This window comes from Mesocricetus auratus, unplaced genomic scaffold (genome assembly GCF_017639785.1).
Source record: "Mesocricetus auratus isolate SY011 unplaced genomic scaffold, BCM_Maur_2.0 Super-Scaffold_100007, whole genome shotgun sequence".
Classification (NCBI taxonomy): Eukaryota; Metazoa; Chordata; class Mammalia; order Rodentia; family Cricetidae; genus Mesocricetus; species Mesocricetus auratus.
This window is the reverse complement of record NW_024429191.1, coordinates 78,853,129-78,871,237: the sequence shown is the minus strand read 5'-3', so window position 1 is coordinate 78,871,237 and position 18,109 is coordinate 78,853,129. Positions and strand designations below refer to the sequence as shown.

The following is an 18,109-nucleotide window of genomic DNA, read 5'->3' as shown; positions in this document are numbered from 1 at the left end:
AAATCCCAGAGTCCCTTGCGGCGATCAAAGACTACTATTCCCGACGAGCTCCGGGCTGGGTGGCTTAAGGCGGAGCAGCAACATGGCGTCCTCTGGAGCTGGTGACCCTCTGGATGCTAAGAATGGAAATGCCCCGTTCGCTCAGCGCATCGACCCGTCGCGGGATAAACTGACCCCTGCGCAACTGCAATTTATGCGGCAGGTGCAGCTTTCCCAGTGGCAGAAAACACTACCACAGCGGCGGACCCGGAACATCGTGACCGGCCTGGGCATTGGGGCCCTGGTATTAGCTATTTGTATCCGTCCTGGCTATACTACTTATGGGGTTAGGGAGAAAGGAACGAGACGTGTAGCCTTTAATGTGTGAGCAAATGGGGTTAATACCTAATCTTACTCTATCTCCGCTGCTCTTAGTGGTTTAGTAATAACAATTGAGTTAAGGGTTCAAAAGGAGCAAAAGGGTGACACTTCAGAATCATTAATTTTGGGGTAATAACAAGGGTGGCAGAAGAAAGGAATGCCTTTGTGTTTTGTGGTTTCCTGAACCCACCCTGCCAGATGGTTACACCTTCTATTCAGTGGCTCAGGAGCGTTTCCTCGATGAGCTGGAAGATGAGGCCAAGGCTGCCCGAGCCCGAGCTCTTGAGAGGGAGAGAGCGTCTGGACCCTAACTGTGCGTGCGGATCACCTTCAAACTGCTGAAGCCCCTCTACATGTTAAGCGATGCCTGGTGATCTCACAACATCGCTGGCTTACTAACTTCGGACTATGATTGAGCCCAAGAGGCCAGAGACTCTGCATTTGGCCACTGCCAAAGGGGGATTGCGCATTTCACATGCAGTTTGTACAGTTACTCAGCCTTATTTCCTTGTTCGAGAGGTATGCGACCTTGCCTTTCCCCAAACTCTGTGGTTTACCCCTTCACCTCCCAGGGGCCCGACTGACTGTTAAGGGGGAGGGTGTGGCGTATCTGCAGAGTTGGAACCTAAAGTGGGAAAGATATGGTCAAGTCAAGAGTAATAAAATGAGTCATCTCTCCTGAAGCCAAGCTAGTGTGTGGGGGCCCAGGGACACATGGCACTTCACGCTGGAAAGCTCCCTGGCAGTAGCTGTGGTGGTGGCATTGCCCCAGGGAGCTGTAAATGTTTAACTAGAATTACTTTTTCCGTGAGATCTTTCCACCTGATTTAAGGGAGAGATTACTGGACTGTTGAGACTGAACCAGGTCTTAGGGGAAGGAAGGTCACTCTTGCTTTCTGCCTTCAAGAACAGACTCTGATGTCACAGTCTTTTCCCATCCCTGGATGGGTAGATGAACAATAAGACAAGCACCTCCCAGTATTTTAACACTCACAGGTACCTGCCTGTACAGGCCTAGAGTGAGGTCCGGAGGGGATCATAGCGTGGCCAGGTAGATCATTGGCCATGTAGTTTCCTCATGACCTGGTGGCAAAAAGCCAGAAAACCAGGCAGCTTCCATCCTGCCTCCCATCGTGAGAGGAGAATGGCTTCTAGATCCTCACCCTCCTCACCCCACAAGTCTGTCCTCAGTTCCTAAGGCATGGCAGATACAGACCCACAATCCTTTCCAGTGTTTTTATTGGTTGCTGTTAACTTTAGTGGTGTGAGCACACCTCCTACACTCCCAACTGGAAGCTGGCCTGCTAGAAGCATCTGGCCTTGAGTGGGATTTGCTTAGTGGTTGGCCCTTGCCTGGGGAGCAGCGAAGGACGAAGGCGGGGTAGGGTACAGAAATGACATTTCCACACAGCAAAGAGCTCCCACATGTTTGACTCTTCAGGACACCACAACTGCACTCTCCATGCCCACAGGCCTTCTACCCCCTCAGTGCTGGGGTGTTCTGTGCTGAGTTCAGTTGGTCACAAAAGCATCAGGTTCTGAGAGCCCAAGTGCCATGGTGGGCCCTGGTGTTGGGGAGACATAGGACTTCTGTTCTGAATTCACTGGAGGGGAAAAGAAAAATGCTGGAGATATGTCCAAAGGGGAAGGAGGCAAAGCTGCTGCCAGTCACCATTCCCTTGGGCTCTCCCTCCCTTGGGCCCGCCCTCACCATCCTGCCAACATCCCCGGCGAATGTCACCCCCTTGCTTGCCCGCTGCTCCTGGGAGCCGGTGCTGCTGCCACTCAGAGAGTTCCTTCGCATGATGCCTGGGAGCAGGATGAGGGAGGGAGAGCACTAAGTGAAGGAGGGGGCAGCCGGGAGGGGGCTGGTCCCCCAGGCTGGGTAGACCACCAGGGCCTGAAAGATCTTGCCAATAGGGAAGGAGTCTCAAGGGGAAGATGAAAGCTGGGTGGCTGCCATCTCACCAGGGCCAGGGAGATCAGAGCGCTGCAGGCTGTTGCGGCGGGAAGTGGGGAAGCTGCCCTTGGAGAGGCGGCGCTGGCGGCAGGACAGCATAGCAGCTGGAGCTACGATACCAGGCGGGGGCTGCTTCCCAAGCCGGCTGTACAAGTCCTCGATTTCTTTCTTCTGAAGGGTCTGTAGTGCCTCCACTTCCGATAAGTGCCTGAGGGTGCCCCGAGGGCAGGAAAAAGGCCTGTCACACGCTTTCAGCTCCCAGGTCTACCTCCGGCACTGCTGTCTTCCCCAGACTCACTTCTGCCGAAGATTCTGCAGCTCAGCCCAGAACTCCTCATCCTCCCCACTGCTCTGGGACTCGTCACTGCTCAGACACAGGCTGCTGTAGGAGTAGTTCATCCATACTGGGCTGGGATGGCTCAAGAGTGGGGAGCCTCCCCCAGTGCGGGCTCCATCGTTCCCCTCCTCTGCAGTCGCAACCCCTAGGCCCTCTGTTGCTCGGTCACTCTCTGCCAGAGCCTCCCTGGTCTCTGGTCCCCCTGCAGCACTGTCCTCTGTGTCTGAGCTCTCTGAGGTCAGGGCAGGGGTTGGAAGCTTTAGGGAACTGGAGAGAGTTGGGGGTGCTGGTTGCAGGGGTGGCTCTGCTGGTTCCTTGGATGAAGTCACTTGGAAACGTCCAACAAGCTGGGGCTTTCCCTCTACAGGAGGATAAGGAGGATGGAAGAAATCTAGCAGAATATAAAGAAATGTGTTGGGGGTAACAGGCAGGGGAAGGTCAGGGATTAGAGGCCTCACCTTCAGAGATGGGTGCCAGTCTAGCGTCACCCAGTAGCGGCTGAACAGAATTTTGGGAAACCTACAAAGTGTGGTACCATGAGGAAGGAAAGGATCCAGAACAGAAGCCCCCCCCCCCCCCCTCGTCCCTATCCATGCCCTACTCACCTCACACTCTGTCTCAGCCATTTGGGGTGAAAGGCTCTCCTGGCCGCAAGAAGCAAGGGGAAGAGGCGTGCTAGGCAGAGGACCTGGAGGAGACTGAGAAAGAAGCCCAGGGGAGGGGGACAGCAGGGACTGGGCCACAGTCATCACAGCCAGAGAGAAGGCACTAGCCAGAGAGAGGAGAGGGGCTGCTGAGGTAGGGGGCAGGGGAGGAGGAGAGGCGCAGACAGGAAAAGAAGCCGGGTTAAGAGTGGCGTGGGAAGGACTAGGAGAGAACGGGCAGGGAGAGCTGGTGGCGGGGACAGAACTCATAGGAAGAAGAGAGGATGGGACGGGGAGCTGAGACTCACTGGAGAAGGGTGGAGCTGGGGGGCTGGGGGGCTGGGGACCGGAGTTTGAAGAGATCTGGGAGAACGGGCAGGGATGGCATGAAGATGAAGGGATAGGAAAGATGGAGCATGGGAAGACAGGAGGGGCCCCAGGGGAAAATGGGGTTCCAGGAGACAGGGGGGGTTCCAGGAGAAGATGGAGAGGTGGAGAAGGCTGCCCAGCTCCTCTGTTCCGGGGTGATGCTTCTCTGGGGCTCTGCTGAGGAAGGAGGGTTGAGATTCCAGACCCCCATGTGCTATGCCCTCCACAAGATCAACCCAGGGTTGGGACGAACAGGAACAGAATGCAGAACCTACCACTGGATAGGCCTGGGAGGGCAGGCAGCGCTGCTGGCTCTTCCTGAGGGAGAAACGGGCCTTTAGTCGCACTGGGGAAAGCCCAGCCTCAGGTGGGAAGTTGCAGGCTGGGATTCTTAAGCTAGGACCCAGGTGCCTCTAGGAATCCAGGCATGAGCTTCTTGGGATTCAAAAGTATATGTGCTGAAGTATTTGGAGATAAAGAGGCATGAGATCTGCCAACCTATTCTCAAGTGGCTCAAAGGAACATAACATATAATACAGAGGAATGGGAAAGCTCATCCAAAAGCACTAACAACCAGCAAATCTGGGCAAAGGGTGTCTAGGAACGTGCTCTACAGTTCTTGCAATTTCTCTGTGCGAGTCTGCACTTATTTCAAAATAACAAGCCAAAAGGATTCATTCACTGTTTTCTAGAACAAGAGTCTGTGGCTTTCATCATACTCTCAAGTAGAGCTAAGGGCCAGTTGTAAGGTCCTCAAGGTGAAGAGAAGTTAATCCAAGCAGACTGCTGAGGATAGAGACTCTTTCTGCTGGGGGTGTTGAGAGACCTGACCTGAGGGCTCAGGGCATCTTCAGCAGCCTCAGGGGGACCAGGATCTCTCTTCAGCAGGGTCTCCACTCGCTGGATAATCTCCCGGATCCTGCTCAGGAATCCTTCTCGCTCCGAGGGCAGAATGAACTCGTTATACACCTGGCAGGGGTTATGGGAGGGGAGGAGGCTGTTATCCCACCATTGCTACCCTGCTGCCAATGTTTAAGCCCAACTGTTGACACCACTGCATCATTTACTAAGTATGTGTTGTGTGCCAGGCACTCGTGGTCAAGGAGAATTGTAGTCCAGGAGTTAGCATGCCTAGGATGTGTGTGCTGTAGACACCAATGTTTTCACGTATGTCATACTTAGCACCAACAACCTGCTATGGTCTATTAATATTTTCCCTTTGCAGTGTAGATAACTAAGGCTCATACTGAGTTCAGCTGACCTGGGCCCAGAAGGAAGGCTCAGTGGTTAAGAGCACTAATTACTCTTCCAGAGGACCTGGGTTCAATTCCTAGCACCTGTTACTCCAGTTCCAGAAGTTCTGACACACTCACGCAGATATACATGCGGGCAAATACCAATGCATCCTAAATAAAAAAGACATTTTTTGTTTGTTTGTTTGTTTGGTTTTTCGAGACAGGGTTTCTCTGTATTGTCTTGGAAGCTGTCCTGGAACTCGCTTTGTAGACCAGGCTGGCCTCGAACTCACAGAGATCCGCCTGCCTCTGCCTCCCGAGTGCTGGGATTAAAGGCGTGCGCCACCAACGCCCGGCAAAAAAGACACTTTTTAAAAAGTTCAGTTGGCCAAAGCCACACTGTTAGAAACCAGGTCCACCGAAAGCCAGAGCCTGAGTTCTTTGCACAGTTGCATACAATTTCTGCACTCATATAAAGATTATAAAGTGCATCACATGGGGTCGCAGTCACGCATGGCAAGGTTAAGCAAAACAGGGCATCAATGGTAAATGTTACTTTCCACTGCACCGTCATTGAGTACCTGCTGTCTACCATGCATTGTGTTGAATACTGTTTACTACAGGGAAACATGAAACGGCATCTTACTCTTCCACCCCACATCAGTACAGAGCAGGTTGCAAGTCATCCTGGGATGGGTAGAGCACTTCAGTAGTGAGTTTGGGTAAAAATCTCTTTTTCCCCCTGGAGGCGGGAGGATCTTCAGCAAGCATTTCAGACTTGCAAGGTCTAGAGATCTGGTTCACAACAATGTGGGTACTGTCCTACTGAGCACATGCTTCAAAATGGTTATAGTAGTGAAATTTATGTTGTGGCTTTGCCTTACATTGCATTTGGTTAGTTTGTTTGGTGTTTTGTTGTTTGGAGATGGGGGTGATGGGGTGTGGCACTACTTTGTCCTTCCAGAGTGGCTTCAAACTTGTGGCAGTCCTCCCATCTCAGCTTCCTGAGGGCTGGGACTATGCCACTATGCCCCACTTACAATGTGTTTGGACTTTTTTTTCTTTCTTAAACTACAATTTAGTCAGGCATGGTGTTACACACCTTTAATCCCAGCACTCGGGAGGCAGAGTCAAGCTGAACCCTGTGAGTCTGAGGCCAGACTGGCCTACAAAGTGAGTTCCAGGACAGCCAGGACTATACAACGTGACCCTGTCTCAAAATCACCAAAAAACACCACCACCACCAACAAAAAAACCCACAATTTTAAAAGTGCTAATAATCTGTAATTGGGGGGCTGGAGAGATGGCTCAGAGGTTAAGAGCGCTGACTGTTCTACCAGAGGTCCTGAGTTCAATTCCTAGCAACTATATGGTGGCTCACAACCATCTATAATTCAATCTGGTGCCCTCTTCTGGTATGTACTTGTAATAAATAAATAAATCTTAAAAAATAATAATCTGTAATTGGAACATCAAGATGGGTAAAGTTGCTTGTCATCAAACTGGATTATATGAGCCGAGTCACATGACCATACTCTCACAGCTTGTCTTCTGACCTCTACATACAAATAAATAAATGTAATACAAAAATCTAGCCGGGCGTTGGTGGCGCACGCCTTTAATCCCAGCACTCGGGAGGCAGAGGCAGGCGGATCTCTGTGAGTTCGAGGCCAGGCTGGACAGACAGCCTCCAAAACAGAGAAACCCTGTCTCATAAAAACAAAAAAAAAAAAATCTGTAATTGATCATCCCCCAATGCTACTCCAATGAAGGAACAGGTCATTCACCTCTGGGGATGGGAGAACCGGGGATGCTGAACCTCACAAACGTGGAGTAAGAGAAGCAACCCTGCACTGAGGCCTACGGCCACCTCCATGCATCACCATATTAGATTTCATCTTTGAAAGACGGATAGTAGTTGATGAACAGTTGAGGTTCGGGGTTGAAGAAACCCACCCAAGAAGCTAGGGGTGTAGCTCAGTGACACAGCACTTGCCACAAGACCCTGGATTTGATCTCCTGCACCACAAGAAAGAAGGGAAGAAGACGATGAGGTGGGAAAAGAAGAGAAACCAGGCCAAGCTCACCAAATTTCAACACATGAAACTTGAACTCAGGTGTTACATAAAAGCGTAGTGACTAGGTAGTTCTTAACCTGTGGGTCTCAACCCTTTGGGGTCACATAGCAGATATTTTTTACATTATGATTCATAACAGCAGCAAAATGACAGTTATGAAGTAGCAATGAAACAATTTTATGGCTGGGGGTCACCACAACATGAGGAACTGTATTAAGGGAAGGCTGAGAACCACTGCTAGGTTAGCCATTCTTCTGTTGCACCCTGCCCATAAGAAGTGGGGGGGGGGGGGCTGGAGAGATGGCTCAGAGGTTAAGAGCACTGACTGCTCTTCCAGAGGTCTTGAGTTCAATTCCCAGCAACCACATGGTGGCTGACAACCATCTACAATTCAATCTGGTGTATATGTAATAAATAAATAAATCTTTAAAAAAAAAAAAGAAGAAGAAGAAGTGACGGGGGGAGCCGCTGAGGCCAAGAAAACAGCCTTAAGACCGAAAGGCACAGCACATCCTGAAGGCAGGACTCTGGTGCAGCTGGATGGAATATGCCTCTAAAGGCCATGCTTCCTAACTTTAGAATCACAAACAGCTGATGACGATGAAAGGCACTAAGTCTCAAACTCTGCTGCAGAGATGCGAAATCGTGAGGAGAGAAAAGAAAATGGATCTTAGATCCAGGGGTGGGTCGCTTGGATTGTGTGAACTCTGAGTGAGTATGGATGGGAACCATGGGGGAAAGTTTTCAGACCTACAGACCCCTGAGTTGATAGTAGCAGAGTCAGGAAGGCACCCAGCCTCTTCCAGGAACTTTTCAGAAACCAGTGTGGCTTGATAGACTCTGGAAGGGTCACGTGGCTTGACAGAAGATGACAAGCCTTAGGTGTCATGTGACACCTTTCTTTGTTCTGGATACTAGGTCAATGGCATCAAGGAGGAGGTACTTTGTGAAGAATTCCTAAAACCAGATGTTTTCTGCACCATCACTGACATCTGCCACCCCATTGTGCTGACTTTTTAAAAGAAACCAGTGTGGTCTTGCTTCAGGACTCCCCCTATGCCATCTGCTTGAAACTCACTGTTTTCGCTAACTTCCTTCTGCTTCTTTGGCTCCAACTTGCTACCCTTCAGTAACTAGTCTCCCCACTGCTCATTCTAGAACAGGATGTTTTTAAGAGGCACTCTCAAAGCCTCCGTGTCCTTCACCTTGCAGGTCTATTTTCACCCTCAGCTCCTAAACCCATCTCTCTGTAGCTCTGTCTGGCCATATCCTGTTGCCATGGAGGACCTTGACTCAGCTGTTGCTCAAGCTCTTCATGACCTTTAAGAAACCCTGCTTTCACTTCCAACTTCTCTCACTGAGTAGTCTACTCCTCTTTGATCCCCTGAAACAGGTTGCCCTTGATATTCCTTCTCCCTAACTCCCTAGCATATCAACTCAGCAAATATTTATTGGGCATCCACTACCCACACTGTACTACGTCAAGAACTTACTGGGTTACACAGCAACTTTCCTGAAGCAACCCTTTGATCCACCCTTTCTTCTCCATATTCCATTTCTCCTTCATTCCCATTTGGCTTCTGGTGTCCACCTCCCAACCAGATTCCGTACTTGTGAAACCCTCCCACATCCCACAGCAGAATGGTCTACTTAAAACCCATTCTCAGGGCTAGAGAGATGGCTCTTTGGTGAAGAGCACTCACTGCCTGCTCTTCCAGAGGTCCGGAGTTCAATTCCCAGCAACCACATGGTGGCTCACAACCATCTATAATGGGATCTTCTGTCTGATGCCCTCTTCTTCATGCAGGCATACATGCAAATAAAGCACTCATATACATAAACAAATAAATCTTAAACAAACAAAAATATTCTCATCATGTTTCTCTCTGCCTAACTTGCTTTGTTTGCTTTATAAGGTTTCACGTAGCCTGGGTTGGCCTTGAACTGCTGTGCAGCCAAGGATGACCCTGAAGCCCTCATCTTCCTGCCTCCACTTGCTAAGTGCTCAAGATTACGGGCATGCACTGCCGCAGATGGCCTTCCTTAGCACTTGTGATCTGTGCCGAATTCCACTTCCCAGGATCTCCCTCTTCCCCCGTGACAGTGGTTTCGTCACTGAGTCCTCCCAGCACTCACATTAATGCTGTTGATCATGCTGTGCCTCAGGCTGGGCCTGCCCTTTCCACCCTTCCCTGTCATTCCTACTTATTGGCTAGTGCTTGGGTAAATTCCGCTCCTCCCTCTGCTGCTCCAGTCCATCCTTTACTGCAGTCACGGTGGGACACCTCCAGCAGGAAGAACGCGCACACACCACTCGTGTCCATCCAGTCCTTACTGACCTCCAACCTGACTGGGTAAAGAGAAATGTCCCCCACACAAAGTCTGAAGCATCTTCAGTGTCACTCTGCCAACCAGAGTTTATAAACCCTTGCCATGGGGACAGGGTATGTCGGCACCAGTGGATACCAGGAAGGAAATGCTTATACCCAAATCTGCCCTCTCCCCCTCACCATGGCAGCTGCAATCTCCTCTGGGCTGTCCCCATCCAGATCAAATCGGAAGGTCACCATCTTGCTGTTGTGGGTCTGTAGCTGGCACTCCACAACTCTGTCGCTCTGGTCTGAGACCTTCAGATTCCAAGTCAGCAGAACGGAAGAAATCAATGGCTTCAGCTTTAATCATGTGTTTCCTCCCTACTTTAGCCAAAGCACATTAGCCAGAAGGGACACTGAGGACAGATTCTACCCCCAAAGTCTGGCACTGAAACTAGACTAGATCCCTCATGGGCACCGGTCAGACACTACAACTCCCCCTTTCTGACCCACCTCCCCACCTCCCTGGCAGTTCCCCCACTGGTCCTGTAGGTTATTCTCCAGCCTCTGTGCTCTCCTTACACTAGTGACCCGAAGCCGGGATCGGGGTCTCCGTCGAAGATTCTTCACTGGAGTTTTCCTCATTTGTCCCCCTTCTCCCATGTCACTGAGGCCTGATGCTGCATCGGAGGCATAGCTGGACAGGGGAAAGAAGATAGAAGGGTTTAAGTGGACAATGGGAATCCAGAACTTTCTGTGTCTCACCCTGGCACCCCAACTTACACCAGAACATACCTGTCCCCTGGAGAAAAGTCACTGCCAGGGCCACACCGTGGAATGGACAAAGCAAAACCCTGAAAGAGGATACAATTCATGAAGTCAGGAGATGATAACTGTTGATGACAATTGTGGTGACCCAGGGAAATGGTGTCAGGGATACGGGGAGAGTACTAGGGAAAGAGAATTGGAGAAAATAAGGACAAGAATGGTGTGTTTCGGGAACGAGAAAACGGGCTAGGGGGTTGGGATTCAAGAGAAAGGGATAGATCATGGGCTTTGAATGACTGGAAGGTTCCCGAGGGACCCCCTCTCACCGAGGGCAAGCAGAGATGGGACTCAGCGGGGCTGGATGGCACCCCCCCAGGGGGCTGAAAGGCAGGGTCTGAGGCATCCAGGAAGCCGGAGGAGCTGAGGTAGCCATCAGTCTCGCAATCCGCTGGTAGGGGAGGGAGTGGATCAAAAAATAATAACAATAATAATAGACTGTGGTGGTAGAGGAGGGGACCTGTCTGTGCAAAGAGCAGCCTTGAGCCAGGAGGGAACTGTGGGAGTGGCTGTCCCTAAAAGAAGGTTCACAGCTAGAGTTGGAAGTCTGGGTAAGTGACAGTACATCTGGGCTGGACTTCTGGGACCTAGAACTCAAAGTCAGGGTAACTTACAGGTGGTAGATGAGTAGCTTGCATGGCGGAAGAGGAAGGATTGGTGTTGGTCAGCCTCTGGTTCCTCGGGCTCTGGGGGGAAGGTATTGGGGGCGCCAGGAGCCACAGACACAGTTGCTGGAGAAGGTCCTGACTCTGGTGGGAGAACCTTCAACTCCCTAGCTTTTCGAAGCTTCTCCCGCTTCCGCTGGATGGCAGCAACCCGTTCCCGAACTGCACGGGCCACTGGCTGGTAGTCAGCTTCACAGACTAAGCCCAAGGCAACCTGGACTCAGGATAGAAAAGGAGACAGTTTCAGATTCCCCCAAAGACCCACCAGGAACTGGGGAGCTATCTAAGTTAGCAAAATGCCTGCTGTACAAGCATGAGCCATAAGTCTGATCCCCAGTGCTCACATAATGAGTCAGGCATGCATGCTGCAATCCAGTGCTGGGGAGGCAGAGACAAGCAGAGCCCTGAAGCTTGCTGGCCACCCAGGCTAGCAGTTATCAGGCCCCAGGTCCCAGCAAGAGACCCTGTCTTAAAAAAACAAGGGTGCTGGTTCCTGAGGCATGACACCCAAAGTTAACTTCTGGCTTCCACAGGTATGCACATAACACATCTATACATGCAGAGACAGACAGACAGACAGGGAATGGATCCATCAGGACACCTTTAAATTTACTTCTGGCCTTCACACATATGCGCACACATCTGTACATTCAGGGAGAGAGAAGGAGTGGGGAGAGGATCTATTAGGATACCTTTTTGAGGCCTCTAAGAATGACGACAGAGCCATTCATTGACTAACCACTACGCCTGTTAACTGAAAACTCATCACCATTAAGTCCCCTCAAAAACACTGTGGAATAAATTTTGCTGTTGTTGTTTTGGACACGATAGTACAATCATGAAGACCTGACAGTCTGAGTGAGTTGGATCTCAGGCTTGGCAGTGGGTACCTTTATACACAGAACCACCTTGCCTGCCCTCAAGGTCAAATCTTGATCTATTACCTGCAAGGAATGTGTGTGTGTGTGTGTGTGTGTGTGTGTGTGTGTGTGTGTGGTATGTGCTTTTCTGTGGGGGTATATGCATGTATGCATGCTCGTATGCTTGTGCATGCTTTGACATGGATGTTGGAGGTTGGAATTCAGGTCTTGATGATGGAAGGAGAGAACTGACTCCCACAAGTTGTCCTCTGGCCTCTCCTTGCATGCTGTGTCACACACAAAATAAGCAAAATGGAACTTTTTTGAAAGATTTAATCTAGAGTCAAGCTGGGCAGGGCTTTGGCGATTGCATTTCTGCCACATTTCAACCTCAAGTTGTTGTTATTATTATTTTTTAAGATAGGGTCTCACTGTGTATCCCTGGAGCTCATAGTATAAGCCAGGCTGGACTCACAGCGATTCACCTACCTCTGTCTCCTGAGTGCTGGGATTAGTAATGTGCCCCACTAAGTCAGGACAGTCTCAGGTTCTTCACCCATCACAGATGACCCTTGACCTTGTAACTGCCACTTCTCTATTGAGAATTCCATACCCTCACCCCTCCTCCCATTCAGGCTCTCCTCAACAAGCTTCTCTATAATTCCATACCCTCACCCCTCTTCCCATTCAGGCTCTCCTCAACAAGCTTCTCTATAATTCCATACCCTCACCCCTCTTCCCATTCAGGCTCTCCTCAACAAGCTTCTCTATAATTCCATACCCTCACCCCTCTTCCCATTCAGGCTCTCCTCAACAAGCTTCTCTATAATTCCATACCCTCACCCCTCTTCCCATTCAGGCTCTCCTCAACAAGCTTCTCTATAATTCCATACCCTCACCCCTCCTCCCATTCAGGCTCTCCTCAACAAGCCCTTAAGGTTCTTCCCTGGTATCATCTATCCCCACTGCTTTCTCGTCCACCAATGTCTGCTCATCATCTCCTCTCTCCTCGTCAATCAATTAGCTATGGTCTTTGCTGGCTGAGTAAAAAGTGTGGCAGGGCCACCTGGCCAAATCTCAATGGTTTGAGATTAAGTTCTGCTTTGTCTTTTGTTTACTTGGGACTCTACACAAGACAATCTCTCTGAGCTTGCATTCCTTCATTGATAAGTTGGATAAAATTGCCTTCCAAACAGCCTCACGTGAGAATGTTTTCTTTAAGTAGCATGTGATATTAAGGAGTACCGACCACCTGGAGAACGGTAAGGGAGTGGAAGGGAGTGGAAAAAAAAAAAAACCCAATAAAGCATTGTCTGGTCCCGGATAGTTTCTAGTCTAGCAGAGGAGCGAGATGGGAAATGCATTCAGATATAAAACAGAGTTCATGGTTTGAGGCTCTGTAGAGGCCCCACTGATTTGGAAAGAAGCATTCAACTTTAACTCCAGAGGAGTGACCTTCCTGGAACTGATGGTGCTGAGCATGGGGGGGGGGGCACAAAGAAAGTGGAGAGGGGAAAATAAATAGATAAACTACCCAGAAGGGCATTCCATGATTAATGAGTCTGCAAGAAGCAAAGGAAGGTTAGGGATCCAGGGTTTGTTGTAAAAAAGAACCCCAGTATGTGCAGGTGAATTAGGGAGAGAGAGGAAGCAAGACCCCTATAGGAGATGCGGCTCTGGGTGGGGACCTCCTCTCGCCATTCTAGTGCCCCACCCTGGCCCTCCTATTGACTGATTGACTGATGGCAGCTTGGATGAGCCCCTTAGGCGCTCAACCAAAGCAGGATCTATCTTCTGCTCACCATCTCCTGGGCCACCTCCTCAGCAGCATCCTGGCCGAGCTGGAAGAGGAACTCGATGGCTTGGTTGTCCCGTGGGCGCCCCCCGCGCCGCGCGTCCTCCATGCGCAGCCAGAGCTTGAGACCCGGCTTCTCGCCGTCGTCCTCTTCCGCCAGCTCCACGTGCACACCTCGTTCCTCGCGGAAGAACGCGTGGGCCAGGAGATCCTGAATGGTGAACCTGGGGACCGTGGGGCAGTGAGCCGAGCCCGCCGCCACCCATGCTTCGTCTCCAGGCCCTCTAAGCCCCGGGACCCCCACCTCTCGTTCTTATCCGTGCGGATGCAGCCTTCAATAATCTCCTTCACCTCAGGCATCTTCACTTTGTAGAAGCTGTTGGGCTTTGTGCCCTGCGAAAAGAATTGCATGAGGCCTGCCTGGAGCCAGCTCTCAGGAAGTCTGCAATGCAAGCAGGCGGTCTCCAAGGCTCGGGTTTGGGGAAGGTGCTGGTACTGAAAGACTCGATTTCAAATCCCATTCCCTCCATACATTGTTGGTGTGACCTTGCCCAAGACTTTCCAGCTGGTTGTTTTCTCGTTTGTAAAGCGCAGAGCAAACTAGAAAGATCTACTGAGACTAGATGTGCCATTGTCTGTAAACTCTTAGGATTACACATACTCTTACTAGCTTGTGTGAGGGGCTTATGCACATACAATATTACTTCCGCTTCACTGGGGCATCTTTCTGTCGGGCCTGGTTTTTTATTCAGATAAAGGGAACTGGCAGGGGAGTGGGCGGGCTCTGGGGATCCCTTCTTTCCCGAACCCCACCCTTCTCACCGAAGTGACCTTGCGGTAGATTTGTGCTGCATTCTGACACTCAGAGTAGGGATACTCAGATGTAGCCATCTCCAGCATGCACATGCCAAAGGCGTACACGTCCACCGCCTCATCGTACTTTTCCTCATACATCTCGGGGGCCATGAATTCCGGGGTCCCTATTGGACCCACAGAAAGAATCAGACTTCTTCCTCTTGATCTCCTCCCTCCACTTGGGTGTATCATAGGCTAAGTAGCCCCAGGGCAACCCCTGGAGTTTCGGTGACCAACTCTTGCCCAAAGTGTGTGTTGGGGGCAGGAAGAATGGGGTCGCCCTACTTCAGTAGCTCTCCAAAGCCCTGCTGGAGCCTAGGGGGTCCCACTCCCTTTACCGACTTAAGGGAGGGAGCAATGGCAAGGGCCCCGCTGGAGAGACGCACCAATGACGCTCTTGGCAAAGGAGGCGCGCTTGAGTGTGGCCAGTCCGAGATCTCCGATTTTGACAGAGCCTGAAGGGCCGGTAATGAAGACGTTGTCACACTTGAGATCTCGGTGTAGGATGGGGGGCACTCGGGAATGTAGGAAATGAAGTCCCCGCAAGATTTGGCGACTCCAGCGCTGAAGGACTCGGGGTTTCATTTCGCGGAACCGCCTCAGGTACCTGGGAGAGGGCGCATAACCATGGTCGCGCGGTGGGGATAACTATTCCAAGACTGGAAAATTCCCTCTCATCCCACCCTCGCCACCACCTCTGTGTCCCCTGCCGGCATTCTTTTAATGAAGGTCGGTCTGGGCCAAAAAGAAATCGAGTCAATGAGTACAGTAAATAGGTTACAAAATGATTCTAGTGTTAAATTCTAGATAGGGCCGCCGCCAAAGGTGCTGTGGGAGCGCCGGAAGGAATGACTAACTGTCCCATGCGTGGGGGAGGACTTCACTGAGGAACTAACTTTTGTCTTGAATGGGGAGGATAAGTTCAAGGGTGAAGACGTGAAGGGATGGAGATTTTCCAGAGTGAAGGACCACAGGAGTGGCAGGGTAGGGTGGGAGGAGTCACTGAGAACTGGGTTTGTCTGTAATTTAAGCCAGAGAGGAGAGTGTGTATCTTACAGACTTTACCCCCGGGGCAGTGGGAATCCTGAAGAGGTTTAAGGAGAGAGTCAAGGGGTCAGATTTCCTTTAGGTGGCAGAAGATGGGATAATCTGAGGGGTGGGCAGACTGGGAAAGGCAGACTGGGGGGGGGCATCAGTGGTGTGGCAGCAAGGTAGGGGGAAGGTGAGCAGGAAGATGTTAAAGGCTTCAGAGACTCCGCTGTTGAGAGTGAGGGCACAACAAAGACAAGGAAATGTTTGACTGGTGTGCTGGATGGACATTGTCATTCACACAGGTCAGGGAGATAGCCTGGCTTTAGCTGTGGAAGTCTGAAGTGATTCGAAGTTCCCGGAATGACAGCCCATCCTTCCCCTCCCACCCAGGCCAGAGCTCACGTCTTGAGCGTGCCCGAGGTCATGAGTTCAGTGACCAGCACGATGCAAACCTGGCCCCTCAGCACCGACTTCCACGAGTCATAGAAGCGGACGATGTTGGGGTGCTGCAGCCCCTTGAGCATTTCAACTTCCTCGGAGAATCGCTGCCGTTCTGCTCGAGACAGTTTCCGAGTCTGTGGGATGGGACGACGGGGGTCACGTCAGACCCAGACCCCCCAGGAAGAAGAGCACGGGACCTCTGGGGTAGAGCTGGGGGGAAAGGAAGACAGGAGCATATGGCCGGGGTGTGGTGATGAGATTGTTAGCCAGAAGGGCTACAGACCCCCAAGTTTTGGTTGGTCCCTTCTTATTGCTCCAAGAACACGCCCATCCTGGGCCTGGGGCAGCACTCCGGACCCCGCTGGACACAAGCGTCTTTATGCAGCCAGGTCTGGGAGCTGTGCACTCAATAGCGCCTTTGTGGCCTCTAGAGCAGACCGTGGAAGTGGGGGGGGGGGGGGCTGTGCCCTAGGGCTGGCAGCCGGCAGGCAGCAAACGGACCACGGGCCGGGAATTGGGGCCGGCAAGAGGTTGGCCCTAAAAACTACGAACTGCAGGATCTAGACCGAGGTAGAGGAAGATACTAAGAAAGAAAAGGTCCAGGATCGGGGCCAGGAGACCGCCCCCCATGGCTGGGGCTGCCCCGCCCCTCCTTTCTCCCTCTCCCTCCCCCTCCCCTGAGTCTGGCTGATTCTCCTGGCCTGGTTTGGAGCCTGGGGCGAGGCACTAGTAGGCACTAGGGGAGAGTCCTCCTGTGCCAGGGCCAAAGTGGAAGGACCCTTCCTTCTGGTTTTACCCCCCTAATCTGGATCTTAGTTTCCGGGACCACTCACACTTAAGAGCGGGAGCAACGCGAGGAAGAAAATGCCAATCTGTAGCTTTCTGAAGTCCAAGACTAGCAATAGCTTAGCTCCTTTGGCAATGGAAGAGGAGAACCCAGGTATGCAGGGGGCTGCTTGAACTAGAGCTTCCTGTCCCTGCTCTTTGAAGCTGTTGATACGTCTGTAAGGCTAGCTGCTTCAGAAGGGACCTGGGGAGCCCCCTAATGCCACAACTAACATAAATCTTTTTGGAGGTGGATAAGGCCTTGGCCTCAGCTCTGGGTCTCCCACATCCCAGTCTCTAAGTTTGTAAAGAAGGAGGAAGAAGCAAGAGGACCAGATTCAAAGCCGAAAGTCTCAGGACTTAGAGGGAAATGAGAGGAAGGGGCAATGGTGCCCAGGGCAGGAGACTGGAGGGGCTACCCCCAACCCACTCAATTTCCCAACCCTCAAATTTATATGGAGGCTTGAAAGTGAAGCTATCCATGCGCATTGGCTCATTGGGAGTTACCATAAATCATCTGCCTCAGTTTCTCCTGAACGCACCCAGAATCAATGAGATCATGCCGGCAAGGAAAGCAAGGGTGCCTGGACATCTGACGTGGAAAAAAAATCCTTCCCTTGATGTTATCCTCCCGTTTTCCCAACCTACTAGGGGTACTAGTACCCATCCCGAGGTACTACAAGGGGGCGCCCAGCCACACCTGTAGCTCACACCAGGCCACCTCTACCGTGGTGTCGGTGTCTAGCCCTCGATACACGGTCTTGAAGGAGCCTCTTCCAATCTCAATGTCAAACTTGAGGTATCGGCCGTCCGGAGAAGTTGCCACAGCCTGGGTCTCTGTGTCCTCCTTCTCTTCCTGCTCCCGCCTCCGCTCCCGGGCTGCAGCATCAAGCTTCGGTGGCTCCCGGGATCCGGGACCTCCTGAAGGTCTCGTAAGCTCAGGACTTGCCGAGTCTGCAGCCTTCACCGGGGCTGCCCCGGTCCATGTGCCCTCGGGGGTTTCTTTGGAGCTGGGAGGTGGGCTCCTCGTGGGGTCAGCGGAGTCCGGAGGATCGGGGGGTTCCGGAAGGAGTGAGGTTGGTTGAGACCAGGAGCTCAGCAGTCCCAAATCGACTGAGCTGCGGCGGCTCGGTCGCGAAGAGCGTGGCCGGGGCTCAGCCTTCCCAGAGAAGCGGCGCACACGGCGAGGAGGTGGCCCCAAGCGGGTCGGCCCCGAGGAGGTGAGAGATGGCGGTGGCCGCAGGGCCAAGTCTGCCTCAGTTTGGGACATGGGGACACCGGTCTCCGTAGTACGAGGTGCTAGCATGGGTAAGGGCCGGTCGCCGCAGGGCGGAAAGCCAGGCGACTGAAGGCGGCGGCCTGACAGCAAGCAGACCGGCTGGGTGCGCAACGCTCCGGCTGAGCTGCAGGGGCCCCAGCCCCTGGCTGGCCGTTCTGGCGACCCGCCCCCAGCTCCGCCCCACGACCCGCCCCCAGCCGAGTCCGATCCTCACCCCCCCAGAACCATCCCCCTGTT

General features: G+C 52.0%; 2 protein-coding genes across 2 annotated transcripts; one reads left to right on the top strand and one right to left on the bottom strand.

The window, feature by feature from the left end:
- Positions 1-43: 43 nt before the first annotated feature.
- Positions 44-1,043, top strand: LOC101828795 (cytochrome c oxidase assembly factor 3 homolog, mitochondrial). Its single transcript, XM_005070143.4, has 2 exons — positions 44-296; positions 559-1,043. Exons 1-2 carry the CDS (start codon positions 83-85, stop codon positions 669-671), a joined length of 327 nt encoding a protein of 108 aa, XP_005070200.1. The 5' UTR covers positions 44-82; the 3' UTR covers positions 672-1,043.
- Positions 1,044-1,582: 539 nt separating this feature from the next.
- Positions 1,583-18,005, bottom strand: Wnk4 (WNK lysine deficient protein kinase 4). The gene is given in 20 exon segments (XM_005070144.4): positions 1,583-1,964; positions 2,072-2,169; positions 2,329-2,528; positions 2,619-3,018; positions 3,116-3,176; positions 3,263-3,769; positions 3,771-3,847; positions 3,946-3,988; positions 4,502-4,639; positions 9,494-9,610; positions 9,878-9,992; positions 10,091-10,149; positions 10,390-10,511; positions 10,735-10,999; positions 13,448-13,664; positions 13,745-13,833; positions 14,263-14,420; positions 14,682-14,902; positions 15,730-15,902; positions 17,294-18,005. Coding segments are annotated over 20 exon segments (3,669 nt in total). The 5' UTR covers positions 17,900-18,005; the 3' UTR covers positions 1,583-1,961.
- Positions 18,006-18,109: the final 104 nt, after the last annotated feature.